Source organism: Osmerus mordax, chromosome 15, assembly GCF_038355195.1.
Source record: "Osmerus mordax isolate fOsmMor3 chromosome 15, fOsmMor3.pri, whole genome shotgun sequence".
Classification (NCBI taxonomy): Eukaryota; Metazoa; Chordata; class Actinopteri; order Osmeriformes; family Osmeridae; genus Osmerus; species Osmerus mordax.
The window spans coordinates 7,108,248-7,123,718 of NC_090064.1; the positions used below are offsets into that span (position 1 = coordinate 7,108,248).

At 46.1% G+C, this 15,471-nt stretch overlaps 1 protein-coding gene across 1 annotated transcript; it reads left to right on the forward strand.

Moving 5' to 3' along the window:
• Positions 1 to 557: 557 nt before the first annotated feature.
• Positions 558 to 11,030, forward strand: olfm3a (olfactomedin 3a). The gene is made up of 6 exons (XM_067251751.1): positions 558 to 759; positions 6,245 to 6,388; positions 7,730 to 7,885; positions 8,293 to 8,512; positions 9,433 to 9,539; positions 10,201 to 11,030. The coding sequence occupies exons 1-6, from the start codon at positions 691 to 693 to the stop codon at positions 10,876 to 10,878; spliced, it is 1,374 nt and encodes a 457-aa protein (XP_067107852.1). The 5' UTR covers positions 558 to 690; the 3' UTR covers positions 10,879 to 11,030.
• Positions 11,031 to 15,471: the final 4,441 nt, after the last annotated feature.

A 15,471-nucleotide genomic window follows, 5' to 3' on the forward strand; every position in this document is an offset into this window, starting at 1 on the left:
GTGAAGATGGCGGGGGGGGGGGGGGGGGGGGGGGGGGGTGGAGTGGAGTGGGGTGGGACTGCAAGTGTCTTCCACTACTTGTTGATGCGATGTGTGGTCAACACTCCTCTGGGAGTAGATGTGTTTTTAGAGTATCCAGTCTCACGTTTCTGCCCTACACTCATATCACCAAGCCTCAATAAACGCATTTGATTCTGTATCCACTCATTGTGTTTGTGTGTGTGTGTGTGTGTGTGTGTGTGTGTGTGTGTGTGTGTGTGTGTGTGTGTGTGTGTGTGTGTGTGTGTGTGTGTGTGTGTGTGTGTGTGTGTGTGTGTGTGCGTGTAGCTAGATTGGGTTCTGTGAGGGGAGTGGCAGGTCTTGGCACTGATCAACATCATGAAACGTTTTCCTCAAATAATCAAGACACACCAAATGATGTCATATCCGTTGTGCACCTCCCCTGCAGTCTAGATCTGTCTTCTTCCAGGCAGAAACTTTTTTTCTATGTCTGTTGTGTCCAAACAGCGGTGTTCTGTATTGTCTTCACGCAAGAGAGTCCCCGGAGCGGTGTAATGAATGTGGATCTATCACGCTTGTTCCTTTGGAGAGCTCTGAACGGCGGGCATATACCAGCAGCGACGCGGTGACGGTCCCGCAGTGAGACCTGCGCGTGAACAAGCTGAGAAGTGCAACTGGCTTTCCGACAGTATGCGGGTTTTGTTGACTGTCCTGTATCCCGTGCTTTCACTTATGATCTTCGGATTGTATCCTTCAATGGTGAGTCCCGTCCGGTCAGATGAAGGCACGGCACGCGCCGCGTCCACAGGACTGCCTGCTAAACGCTGCCTTTACTTTTATTTACAAAGGTGCATGCGGGTTGATTTTGATTCACCTTAATTTCTTCAATAATAACTTAGCTTATGTTTTTTTTTTTACAGAACAGAACATTTTGCCCCCTGTAATAACTAGCTATCCAAATAGAACCCATACGGATGTCGACGAGGGGAAAGGGAGGTAAAAAGAGGCTAAGATCACATTTGTTAGTTGAAAGAAATGTGTGAGCCCTTTGTGTTCATTAATGGTTTGGTATATATTATCGATAGGGTATGCAAAAATATTGGATACTTGATATGAATTTTACTCTTAATGAAATGTTTTTGTAAGACACTTTATCCGAGTTTGCTTTTGATTGTAGCTGCATGTGGGGGAAAAGGGCAGTGGACAGTGGACACAGGCAACTTGGTGGGTTCACTGCACTGAAACCCAAGTCCACACAAATATCAGAGCCAATTATGTCCAAATGTGCTTTTTTCCATAAAAAAAACAAACAGTGCATCCCTCTAAGATATCTCTAGCTTGTTGTTTACTGTTGTCTATTTTGTTAGGGAATTTGGGTGTTGAAGTAGGCTACTGCAGCCAGCCAACCCAAGTATCTGTCTGTGAATAATTTATTTTGTGTGAGAACCTATGATAATGACGAGGAAGCCTTTTCTTGTAATGTTTTGGCGTGAAACTTTGCTCATATGTTCCTTTAGCAATTTAAAACTGCCGTATACATTTCGGTCAAATCATCTTTTCTATTTACTGTGTTCACGAGGCTATTTCCTGGTCAGCGGTCAACGACAATAAATTGACATTGTGATTAACAATAGTTAACGCATCTGCGGTAGTGTCATATATGATCAGATGGTCCGTGATGAAAAGGTTGGATGAGCGTCTCATCCTGCCCGGGCGCGCATACGTTCATGTGTGTGGCACGTGATGTGTGGGTCTATGTGGAGCTGTCCACTCGCTAGGTGCTGAAAACTAATTTAAACCAAAAGGGGGCGCACTTGTGTCCGAATAGTGAATGCAAAAATGTTCGAGGAATGTGCGTGTAGTCGAATGTACACAAATCAGTCGTCAAGAGTTGTTTTCCCTTTCTAATTCTCTGTAACAAGTCATGGTTTAGCAGGACGTTTTTCAGCTCCAGTGCCTAATCAAGCCGCCCAGGAAAATGTGATACCATCTATTTTGTGGCACAGTTTCCACAACAGGTACTTAAGTACTTCCCTGGGGAGAATCTCCAAGTGAATGAAATATACTGATATGGCTATTCCCACGTGGGAGTTTGCCAGGCAACTAATTGGGCCTGTTATGAGGCTGACACATTTTTTCATGATTAAAATGATGGTTGGGAACTGGTGTTTAGTGATTACAAATTGTATTATGCACCTGGAAGACATATCCATTAGTTTGCTAAGAATTATCGGAAAGAAACGAGGAGTTAGAAAGGATCTCTTTGACCATATAGGTCAACACAAACACAAGTCATGAACACATAGACTTACAACATACAGCAGAACATGGACATGCTTTGCTTGTGTATTCCATATGGATAGTATATTATTTATAGTATTTTTTATTTTTTTTAACTATCCATATGAAATACACAAGCAAAGCACCTATATGGTCAAAGAGATCCTTTCTAACTCCTCGTTTCTTTCCGATAATTCTTAGCAAACTAATAACTTCTATTCTTGTTTTTGTTCCTTTTCTGCCTCTCTCTCTCTCTCTCTCTCTCTCTCTCTCTCTCTCTCTGCTTTCTCTCTTTGTGAGTCAGCACTTAAGGGCAGTGGCTGTCTCTGATGATTCCACAGAATCAAAATGAAAGATGACAAGCCTGAGCGATGTCATCACAAAACAAAACAAACTACACACAGGCAGCATTGTAAAGAAGAAAAAAAAGAAAATGCCATTAGTGATCATATGTTCACAAACCATGTACCACTGGCAGGAGATTGATAATCCCACTCCACAAATTCCTTATTTAACTGCTTGGGGTTCCACACTCCGGTTCCCCTCTCCCCTTACCACATCAGAAGCTAAAGGAAGCGCGTATACAAAAAATACAGTCAAAACACATTATAATGCCGTGCTTAAAAAATATAAGTGGAAGATAGATTCTAGGTGATCTTAGTCTTAGTATCATAGAGTCTGTGTTCTGCTGTTAGCATGTCGACCCAAACATTCCAGTTCCAAAATCAAGGCCCTTTTGTGGTTGTTGTCGTCACACCGAAACCCTGCCACGGTACACAGCATGTTTCTGTTTGTCACGGTTAGACTCCCACGGGCTCCTCTGTGACTTCTGTATCAATGATCCCCACCATTTAACCTTTTAAGGAGTGAGTTATTTTTCCAAAACGGAAGCTAGCTAGTTTTAGTTAGCTTCCGTTACCTAGCAACCTAGCATAATACTCGTAGCAATGCTACTACCTGCTAGTGTTACTTGTTAGCCTCCTAATTGTAAATTTTGAAGCCATACTATAGCGTTTGTCATATAGTTTTTGTCTATCGGAAAATAGTCGGTTGGAATGTTCAGAATCACATGTGTGACGCTACTCCTTAACGGGTTAAATGATGGCTGAGGCACTGAAACCTCATATCACGGCGTAGATGGCTAAATTACTTGTCCTCCGGGTGATTATGAGACAACTAATGTAATTCGAAGAATGATTCCAGGCGCTGGGTACAGTTTACCAGGGGGGGCTTTCTAGATTCTTCCCCACTCCCTTCTTAATTACCGTGATTGTAGCTCGGAGGAGCGTTGACTTCCTCGCCAGACGTCTGTCACTGCAAAGCATTGTGGGAGTTGCGCCGAGAGGAGAACGAACTGAGTCGTTTCTGTCTTCGTAAGACCTCCTCCACATGTAATCAACCGGCCTGATCATGAATGTGTTCCTCCAATTAGTAGCTCGCTAATGATCGGCGCATGATCGGCGTCACGGCGACGTGAACCGGGAGAGCGTGAGCTCGATGCCGAGGGACGTCGTGATCTGGGGACGGTGTGTGTTTGTGGAGGTAGACACAGAGGAGTCTGGCTCACTTAGGTGCCTCTAATCGGTATTCCGGTCGTGGCAGCACAAGTCATTCACTATGGGATGGAGCTCCCCACTATCTTTGCTTAAAAAGATATAGCGTTTGATCGCTCTCTCTCGGCTGTCTGTCCCCAGTGCGTGTGACAGGGGCGGGGTTTCGTTCGGCAGGAGAACATGCGGTGGTACACGCTTTTGGAGGAGAGAGGTGAGAGGTCTGGTGATGGGACGGGGTTCTGGTCACTCGGCAATGATCTCTTCCGGAATGATCCGTGCCGTCGTTTTCCTGCAGGGTCAGAGGAGTCCGCGCTGTGACGGGTTTTGAAGAAATGAATTTCTCTCCGGTTCTGTAGCCCGGGCCATTTCTCCCTGGCAATAACAACCGCCGTGTGCTTCTCCTCTGTCTCTCTCACCTGCTATCTCTCTCCATCCGCCAACCGTGCGGTTCCTACCGGCACTTATCTGTTGACGTGTCTGCCTCTCTTTGTGTCATGTTTACAATACAAACACGGGCAAACACAACCTTCCCGGTCCACACACACACATACACACACACACCCCCACACACACACCGACTCAATCAGATAGACACCCACATATTCACACACCCACACACAAACACTATCAGACAGACATCAACACACACACACACACACACAGACACAATCAGATAGACACCCGCCCACGTATACACATTCAGACAGACACACACCCACACACACCTACACACAAACACGATCAGTCACACTCTATTTCAAGCCACCACATTGTGTGCGCGGCCTTGACATTAGACGGGGGGGCTGTTGTTGGCATTTGTCACACCCCCATCCTGCAAGGCTACGCCCTGCTACATGCAGGTGACTGTTTGTCATGTTCAGACTCCCATGAACGACTGACTTCTGGATCCATTCAGTCAGGGACACGTACACACTCAAATTCGTATTGTTCTCCGTTAGAGCAGAGATGTTAACTCGTTTAAGGAGGGTGATCATCAATTCCAGTCCAGACATGTGCATTCCACTTCAGTCCCCTCTAATATCTCACCGCCTTTGTTTAGACAGTTTGATCGATGAACGCAAACGTGGAGCGACGTTCATGCAAACAGAGGAGTACACTGTTCCCTGGGCTTCTTTTTGATGTGAATTTAATCTTGTATCAAAAGGGCAGAAAATGAATGTTTCTGTTAGACTACCTCTCTTGGATGAAGCGCGCCGCGTTCGTGTGTGTGCTTTTCGTACCTGTTGGGGTGTCTGTTCGTTTGCAGCGGTGCAGGCCTGTGTTGTGTGCAGGTGGGGGTGTCAGTGAACCACCTCAGATGTGGGTGGGTTCAGTGCAGAGCTCTACGGAGTCTGTTGCATGTTTGTTCGAGCAGAGACCAGAAATGTGAGTAACTATCTAAGTGAGTAACAGGACCTGCATAATACAACCCCCAATTAGTGGTTTGATTTGGCAAATGATTTGTGGAAAACTGGATATCAAAGCAAGGTCTTCATGATAATTAGATCATGTTTGTAATTTCCTGCTGGTTAGACAAAACCGTTTTCTCCAGTGAAAAGCTCATACTTCAAGCTCCATAGCCTTTTTTCAGCCTTTGCGATTCGATGTTCCTATTTAAGTTAGACAGAAGAGAGCTGGCTGCATTGGCTTCACATAGATGCATTCGAGAGTGTAGTCATTAATCATCCTCACAAAGGTGCTCCTCTGAAGCCAGCCTCAGTGGACAATCACTGGTTCACTCCCTGCACAGAGAACGTGGACTGTGTATCTCTCTCTCTCTCTCTCTCTCTCCCTCTTCTCCTCTCTCTCCCTCTCCCTCTGTCTGTCTTTCTCCCTTTAACTCTGTCCCGGTCTCTCCCTCTTATTCTATCTATGTCACTCTTCCTGTCCTCCTCTCTCTATGTGTCTCTCCCTCTCTCCTCCAGTGTTCATATGTCTCTCGGTCTCTTTCTTGTTTCCTCCCTATATTTTTTTGTGTCTCTCTCTCCCTCCCTCTCTCCCTCCCTGTCTGGCTTGTTTCTTGTTGGCTAACTCTATGTTTACAGTGTGTGTCTGCCTCTCTCGGTCTCCCTCTCTCTGTGGGAGCTGAGACTTTATGAAAAAGATGGACAGGCTGGGGTGGATAGTTCAGCCTGAGATTGAGTCATTGTTGTCTGCCAAAGCAGTCAATGTACTGGAACTAGCAGCAGCAGACAGACACATCATACCACACCATATGGTCCAGTTTGTTTTGAGCAAACTCCAAAATGGAATGAGACCTCCCCGAACATTGGAGTTTTTGGAAAGTCTTAGACAAGCATCTTTTGTTGGAATAACCGTGTGTGTGTGTGTGTGTGTGTGTGTGCGTTTGTGCATGCGTGTGTGAATGTGCATGCGTGCGTGCATGTGTGTGTATGTGTGTGTCCCTGTAGACCATCGGGCCTAAGGAGGGCTGGCAGGTGTACAGCTCAGCGCAGGATGCAGATGGACGCTGTATCTGCACGGTCGTGGCTCCAGAACAGAGCCTGTGCTCCAGGGACGCCAAGAGCAGGCAGCTACGCCAGCTACTGGAGAAGGTAACACACTGACACACCTTGACACTCACACACACACACACTTACACACATACTGACACGCACCCATACACTTATACACACACACTGTCACCCAGCCAAACACAATCACGCACACACAAACACAACCTTACATACTTCCACACGCACATACATACTCACATTATTCCTGCGATGCCTTCAGTTGTATCTTTGTATTATTTTTTTATTGCATTTTTTGTCTCGCTGTGCTTTTTTAAAATAATTCCACTTTACTGTCCTGTCTGCAGTGTTGAATGTATCTCTGTTTTTAAGCTCTTCGTGCAGAACAAATTCCCTTCGGGGCAATAAAGGTTTTTATTCATTCATTCATTCACACACACAAACATATACACGCACACCCACAAAGACTCACTCACACACACACACACACACGCATACTGTACTGTACACATTTAAACTTGAAGAAGATATCTGGTGCATGGTCTTTTCCAGGTAAACTGACCAGTTACACTTTAACAAAGTCGAATATAGTAGGAAAGTTGAGGCAACATGTCTTCATATGCTAGACAAGTAAGTTCCCCTTCGTTCTTTTGGAGAGCAGTGTCACGAGCCCTACTTACCCGACGTCATGGAGCCGACCAGGTAAATAGCTATTTAGCACTAGCGTTGCTACCTGCATATAGGCTACCTACAGCTGGCAGCTGTGCTCCGTTTTGCTCCTAGATTCAGACCAAGCCCCGGGTAAATTATAGAGCTAGCTAACTACTACAATTCTGCTGTGTGGGAATCGCAGGAGCTAACCAGTCGAAGGGCGTACACAAATACAAGAGCACACCCCACAATTTACCCAGAAATTGTACCCTCTGTAGTTGAATATAGCTTCTGCTTTCACATCCAAAGTACATGACTTATTACACGGTTCTATGACAAGTCATTTCAGTGCCAAAGTTAGAGTGATTTAAGAAGCCATTAATACCTGTACTGATGACTAATAGCTTGTCTTTTAATCAAATACAGGGAGGCTAAGCTCTGCCTGTGTCGTTATGCAGATGTGTTGGGCACAGCTGCCTGACATAGTCTGTTAAACACAGGAGAACCCCGAAGCCTGCTAATTTGGTTTCTCTCGTTGGAAACCCAATACTTGGAGAGGGATGAGAAAACAACAGATGTGCAGAGCGCCAGAACCTGCAAGATCATTTACCTCACATTTATCACACAGTGTTAGGTCCATATGTCAAAACTCTCAACGATTTGTCAACCCGCCAGCTGATAAATGCAGTGTAATATTGTCTTCTACCTCTGATGTTTGAAGGGGTTTGAGTTAGTTCAAGGCTGTTCTGAAGATTTGGGTTCTGTCTGCAGGTTCAGAACATGTCCCAGTCCATCGAGGTTCTGAACCTCCGCACCCAGAGGGACTTCCAGTACGTCATGAAGATGGAGAACCAGATGAAGGGGCTGAGGACCAAGTTCAGGCAGGTCGAAGACAGCAGGAAAGCCGTCCTGGCCCGTAACTTCCAGGTAGCCATGCAGGTGGACCACCCAACAATGCTCCACTTGTAGTACAGCACGTCCTCAGTCCTGAAGGCTGGAGACAGCCCTGTCAGAATCGAGCGTGTCTGTTGTTAACCATTCAACAGTTGAAACCCACCCCCCCCCCCCGTCCACCTCCACCTCGCACATCACAGAAGGTGGACGTAAATCTCCCCTTGGCCATCAATCTAATCCTGACCATCTTCTCCACCTCCCCTTCTCACCATCGCTCCCTCTCCCGTTTTCTCTCTCCCTCGCCCCCTTCCGCCCCCCACACCCCTATCCCTCTCCCCCTACCCCACTCCATCCTCCCTCCTTCCAACCCTCCCACCCTTCTCACTCGCCACTTCCCCTCTCCCTCCCCCCCTTCCACCTCTCAAACCTCGCCCCTCCAGGAGATTAAGGAGAAAATGGACGAGCTGGTGCCTCTGATCCCCGTTCTGGAGCAGTACAAGACGGACGCGGCGCTCGTATCCCAGTTCAAGGAGGAGATCCGCAACCTGTCGGCCGTGCTGACGGGCATCCAGGAGGAGGTGGGGGCGTACGACTACGACGAGCTCTTCCAGAGGGTCCTGCGGCTGGACAGCCGGCTCCGCAACTGCATGGGGAAGCTGAGTGAGTCCAGATGCTTCACTCTACCTCCCCCCCCCCCCCCCCAGCCTGTCAGAACAGATAACCCTGCCCTGACTTGACTCCGGCCTGTCATGTGCTGCGTGGATAACCCTGGTTGACTTGAGCCTGACGGGCTGTAACGATAACCCTTCTTGACTCTACTGTAGTCCTATTGTACAGATAACCCTGGTTGACTTGAGCCTGACGTGCAGTAACGATAACCCTTCTTGACTCTACTGTAGTCCTATTGTACAGATAACCCTGGTTGACTTGAGCCTGACGTACAGTAACGATAACCCTTCTTGACTTTACCGTAGTCCCATTTGGACAGATAACCCTGATTGACGCTACTATAGCTTGTTGTGTGCTGTGCAGATATGAATGTGCTCCCTCTGGTTACGTTACAGGGAGTATGTGCTACTGTACAGTAAGTAAAGGCTTCCCAACGAGGGAGCCTACTCTTCGTGCGCCAATGAAAAACCCACACATCAAAAGCCACAGTTGATGGGACAATTCCGACTGTGCTTTGCATGTTTTAATGCCCAATGTACTCTTTGACTGAAAGTATTGAGATAATAACCTTGGAAACAGATGATAAGACTGCACTGGTGGGTTGTCGTTGGTTACCTTGAACTAGAGGAGTCTGACTGGTAGGCCATGGAGTCAGTTTTAGACGAGACTGGACCATAACCATAACACCTCAGCATCGGTTTTTAATGCAAAATGTCGCCCTACACATTACACGTGCCCCTCAGAAGCAAGGCTTGAGAGGCAGAGTACAACAGACAGGGAGGAGAAGATGTTTGAGAAGCCCAGCATGCTCGTAGCAAGGGGGGCGCAGGCAGCAAATTGTCTTGAGAAATGCAGTTAGGCAAACAGGGGAGAAAACAGAATCTCTTATCACTGGTTTTCTTTATTAACAGCGTGTGGGAAATTAATGAAAATCACTGGACCCGTCACCATAAAGACATCTGGAACCCGCTACGGAGCATGGATGACTGATCCACAGGCCTCTCCCAAAAACAACCGGGTGAGTGAGTGTGTGTGTGTGTGTGTGAGCAAGTGTGTGTTTGTGTGTATGTGGAGTACTGCACGTGTGTATGTGCATGTGTACATTGCGTACGTGATCTGATATGGGGTCAGTCTTGTCGTTTGGAAGTGTGGGTGTGTGCGTACGTGAATGCTCACATGTGCACGTGTGTGTGTGTGTGTGTGTATGTGTGTGTGCGTATGCTAACGTGTACTTATGGGTGTATGTGTGTGCAAACCTGTGCATGTGTATGGAGTATTGCATGCATGTACAGTATGTTTGTGTGTGTGTACATGTCTGCGTCCTTGTATATGCTCATGCCCATGTGTTTTTCTGTGTGGGCGTGTCCGGTTATTTTGCCATCGGACAAACATCTCTGCTGAGTTTTCCAAGTGGGGGGAATTTATTACAATTATTAAAGGTTGACATGACCAGTGTCATGGTATTGGTTTTCATAGAGCGCTTTCCAAGGTGGGGAAATCTAATTGCTTCTCTCTCGCCTTGTACAACGCGCCTTGATTTATGAGCCCTGGTAAATTCTCCTTTTATGCCGGACTTAAAAGCAACGACGCAGAGGATGACCTTTGCCTTAGCGTACGAGTATAAGCGGATGCGTGTCTGTGTATGTACGCATGTGCATCCATCTCCCCTCCATCTGCAGGTCTGGTACATGGACAGCTACACCAACAACAGGATCGTGCGCGAGTACAAGACGATGGATGACTTTGTCTCCGGGGTGGTGTCTCGAACCTACAACCTGCCGTCCAAGTGGGACGGGACCAACCATGTGGTGTACAACGGCTCGCTGTACTACAACAAGTACCAGAGCAACATCATCGTCCGGTACAACTTTGAGACGGGCCAGGTGTCGGCGCAGCGCGCCTTGGATCACGCAGGCTTCCACAACTCGTATCCGTACACGTGGGGCGGATACTCCGACATCGACGTCATGGCCGACGAGCTGGGCTTGTGGGTGGTGTACGCGACCAATCAGAACGCGGGGAATATCGTCATCTCCCAGATCGATCCCGAAACCCTGGAGGTGCTGAAGACCTGGAACACGGAATATTCCAAGCGCAACGCGGGGGAGTCTTTTATGATCTGCGGTACCCTCTACATAACTAACTCTCACGTCACCGGAGCCAAGGTCTACTACTCGTACTCCACGAAGACCTCGAGTTACGAGTACACTGATATCCCCTTCCACAACCAGTACTTTCACATCTCCATGCTGGACTACAACGCTCGAGAGAGGGCGCTCTACGCCTGGAACAACGGCCATCAGGTGCTTTTCAACGTCACTCTTTATCACGTCGTCCAAACCGATGACGACTCTTAGGCACTGGAGGATGGGGGACTTGACACGACAACCAAGCACTGTCGTTGGAGATGAAAAAAAAAAGACCTCTTGCTCATGTTTTGTTTCCTATACGTCCTTGTGACATCTTTCAATGACCGCGACTTAAAGATAAATTGCCTTCTTTTAATTTCAAATGTATTCGGAGGTGTATTCTGGGGGGGGGGGGGGGGGGCAGGCAGGGGGGGGGGGGCGCGGTGTAGTGGAGTGAACCTAAGAAGGGGAGGTAGAGAAAGTATATTTTAATTGGATGGAAAATTGTTATTTCATTTAATATATATTTATACATATATTTTACTTCTCCATTGCTGCTAACATGACAAGGGAATGCCTTATTTACTATTTTGTTGTTTTAAAAGCCAAAGGTATACAAAAGCCTTGGTGCATGAATGTCTTTCATTTTTGTCTGTAATTCATGATGAAACAGCTGTGCTTTGGTTGAGAACATGTTTCCCTCAAAGTGTTGTCAATGACGTCTGTTTAAGAGTATTTCAATCTTCAGAGTGATATCTTCTCTATGTATTTGCTGCCATGTATCGCTGGTTTATTACCGAAAAATACTTGTGGACATCATTTCAGAAAAAGTCTGTAAAATATCAGAAACAAAACCAAACATTGTATGTCTTTATGTGAGAATTAAGTTCATATTTTTTATAAAACATGTGACCCTAAAAGGCTGACTGTGGTTTTTTCCCTCCTTCGGTTCATGTTCTTAGTTGTTTTTTCAGATTCACTTTGGATTTAATCATCCGAAATGTAATTGAAAGAAAATCGAGCTCAAAATCATGCATCACACCCACACAGACTCAGTAACTCTGCGCCCCAAATGAAAATGGCCTGGATGATGGAGAAAGATCACAAGGACACATTTCTGAATGATGAAGATGATGATGATGATCGAAGATTGGAGCAATTTCAATTCTCCGGCAGCAGTTGTACATTTCCCCCATCTGAAGGGTTGAGTACCGTCCTTTGGCATTTCAATCAGGTTGTGGTGAAGGTGGAATGATTCGACCGGCTCGCGGCAATCTGCTCCCCGCCTCACGCCCAGCCATCACAATCCCGCAAACTCTATTTTTGCGTCACCTGATGGGGACTCTCTAATGCATATCAATGCATGTCTTTATTGTTTGAATGCATCAACGGAAAAACACAGATGTGCATGTGCACTTCCCAGCGGCCTCCTCAGACCCCATTTGGCTTCTATGCCCCCCTGGCAGGACGTCACACAAGCACCCCCCCCCCCTGTTCCATCCCCCTCTCCTTTACCGGTTTAAGGAACAAAACCAGTAAACGGCCCTCTTCACCGTCATAAATCCTTACTGATTTTCTCTCAGGTCCCAAAACGTCAAGTGTTGCCTTGTGTGACCCCCCCCCTTCCCCCCTCCCCCCCGCAGACCCCTGCCACCCCTTGAACAAAGAAAGAAAGAAATCTCATCAGCAAAGGCTGTATTAAATCTGAAATAACTCTTCCAGGAAACTTAATTAGCATTGATTTTCCCACAATTTTCACCCCTCTCTGCCTACACACGGCTGGCTGTCTGGTTTGGTTAAAGGAGAGCGATTGCTCGCGGCGTAACCTCCAACACTGTCTGTCTGCTTTCGTCTCTGCTCTCCACACATCCAGATACTTTCTGGCAACTTAGACAGCTGATACAGGTGTCATATGAAGAGGAAATATTGATTCAGGCTTGATTTAGAGAGAGAAAGAGAGATTCATTTCTTGACACTTCCCACTGCCATGCACAGTTGGGACGCTACATAGTTGTGGAAAAACGAATATTTTTTCAAAACAGACTTTTTTTGTTGTTACTTAGTGATTCCCTTTCACCATTTGTGACATACATTCCAGTAGAAGCCAAGTTAAGCTGGTTGTTTTATTGTTAGAAAGCTAATCCTTGTTATTGCCATGGTCCAGGATTTAAAAAGTGTTCTTTCAACACACATTGTAGACAGGTCCTATTGTGGCTAGCATGGAATGAAGTTTGAGGGGAATATCAGTCTTGATTTATCTTTTCATTATTTCCCCCTGGTTTTAGAGGTGCCTTTGAAGTCAGAGTTCAATCTTATCTCAGCTGTATTAAAAGTTACTGCGATGAAAAACACATTTTGTCCACTTGAGTATCTAGTATCCGTCACAGACATACCATCTTCATGATTTACCTTGATAAAACATAGCATTCCGAGGAAGCTGAAGTTCCTACCAAACTTAAATCCACCCCGAAAACCTCCAGATAGCATATGTGATAGTTCTTTCATCAAAGAGCTATGTGGATTATTTAACTGTATTAGATGCACACAGTCAATTGCTTTAGGGCCTTAGCAGTTCAATCTGAAGCGAGAGAACCACAGTACAGTTTTGGTGCTTTCGTGAGAGTGTTATCTTCTTGAGGCGAAGAAGAGGATATACTGTACTCAACACCTGGCGAGAGAAAAAGATTCTCTTTAATGACAAACTCCCACTCCCTGAGAGAGAAGCAAAATGAAGCAACGGAGAGTAGGATCCAGGGTTTCTGTGATAAAGACTAATCCTATTTTGAATCTCTCTCCTCATCCCCAAAGCCCTAATGTAATACACACTTTATTACTGGAGTATCCAGCTCTGCCAGCCTCACAATCTGTCTTTGAAAACCACCAACAGAGAGTGCAAATCCTTAATTTCTTTTTGTTGGGCTTCTTAAATATTACCTCATTCCCCTTTTGTAATGACTTGAGTTCTCCTGCCATAGACAACACACTGCGAAATTACCTGAGGCCCTGAGAAATTACCGGAATACATGGTGGCGCTTTGTGCCATGTGATTACTGTGTAATTTGACAGAGCCATGTCTCTTCCTTGACTGTGGCAGGTTGGTCGTGCTTAATGAGACAGGAGAGGCTGTCGGAACCTTGGAGAGCGGACATAACTGTGGGTCAGAAGACAGGAGAACTTCTTTAGCAGAAATACATCTTAATATAGAATCTGGATCGATCCCGGTGTCATGCAGAGTGGTAACCAATTGTATTGTTCATGCAGTTTACCTGTGTTCAATGTCTGTTATTTCCGCGATCCTTTTGTTGTGAACGTAATCGCCCACCAGCTTCAGTTTGACGTTGGTAATAACAACCTTTCAAGCCTATCAATCATGTTCTTGTTTAGCAGGCTATGGAGATAGGACACTTTGTAATTTGCCCAGCTATCACAGTTCTTCTATGAGTACTGCAGCACTTCCTGTTTTTAGCCACAAAAATGTTATTGGAATATTGAATATTAGTTTATTGTATCAAGGTTGGCAGGGGCGCCGCTAAAGATGTTGGACCCCATGAGATGAGATTGCAATTTGGACCCCCTCCCCCTCCACATTTTGGTTCGGTCCGTTTTTTCATTCAACACATTTTCATTCCAAGCTTTTCTAGGACGTTGAAGTGGGGGGGAAAAGAAGGACTGACTACCCCCCCCCACACACACACACACACACACGCACTTCGATGTCCCTGAAGGTTGGCCAATGAGCACCACGGAAAGTGTGCAAGCACACTACATTTTCAAGCTGTGCCTCTATATTTGATCAATATTATTAGTTCAGCGTCTATGGGAATCGGGCTAGTTAGGGAATCGGGCTCTGGATAAGAGCGTCTGCTAAATGACTAAATGTAAATGTCTATATGCGCACTCATTCCTGCCAGGCCCAATTCTGTTAAGTCGCGCACAACCCCCCACGAGCAGCCCTTGTTCAGAATATGTCCCCGTGATTTAACAAACCTCTCGTGTGTATGGAAGGATGTATAGGAGCGGTATTAAATCATACTGCTTCCACTTCTGAGGGACGCTGTAGGTGATCCCATCGTGTCTAAACCCCTTTAATACACTACCTCGCTAAAACCTTAACCCTGACAGGCGACAACTCACACGCCCAAGTGAGACTGCACAAGGCCCCTTGAGAGGGATGCAGCCCTGCCAAGGATTAGACTCTTGTTTGTTGTACTTACCGGTGATCAAAGAAAACGCTGATCACGTCAGGGTAGTCTTTCGATCCTGGTCCTGCACTTCATTCATGTCAATATATTCCCCCGACCTCATCCAGTGTGACATTCATCCAGAAGGATAAACCCCAGAAGAGACCTGTGTTCCAGATATCTCCCTGTTCTCTCCCAACCTCATCTGCCCTCTGTGGTGGCTGCTGAGGTTGTCCCTGAGATTCAATCACACAGTCTAACCAAGAGCCCAAACACATCCAACCTAAATCAACAACGTGGCTGTGGTTTCATTTCGGGTTGAAAGGCCGTTTGACAATCCCGTGCTGATTTCCATATTTATCACAGGACCTTGTTATTCTTCTTTCAGAGAAACCTATTTGAAAGTTGGAATTGCTGTTTGTATTATTTCTCGGTGACACGGACCTTTCAACATGCCCCTCTACCATAACTGGGGTTTTTACTTGAACAGGGAAGATATGAAGTCCACGGGAATTGAAACGTCTTGCCTTCGCTGAAATGTAATTTGGCCAGATGGTACGATACCTGAATGATACAAGTCGTCACATTTAGGTTTTTGGTGATCCTGAAGACCAGGATTAGCGTTTTCCAGATTAGTCGT

Bases quoted from the DNA above. Each gene is read 5' to 3' on its own strand.
- olfm3a (XM_067251751.1), top strand. From the start codon at position 691: ATGCGGGTTTTGTTGACTGTCCTGTATCCCGTGCTTTCACTTATGATC. The intron at 760-6,244 runs GTGAGTCCCGTC...GTGTCCCTGTAG, and splicing joins TCGGATTGTATCCTTCAATG to ACCATCGGGCCTAAGGAGGG. The intron at 8,513-9,432 runs GTGAGTCCAGAT...CTTTATTAACAG, and splicing joins CAACTGCATGGGGAAGCTGA to CGTGTGGGAAATTAATGAAA.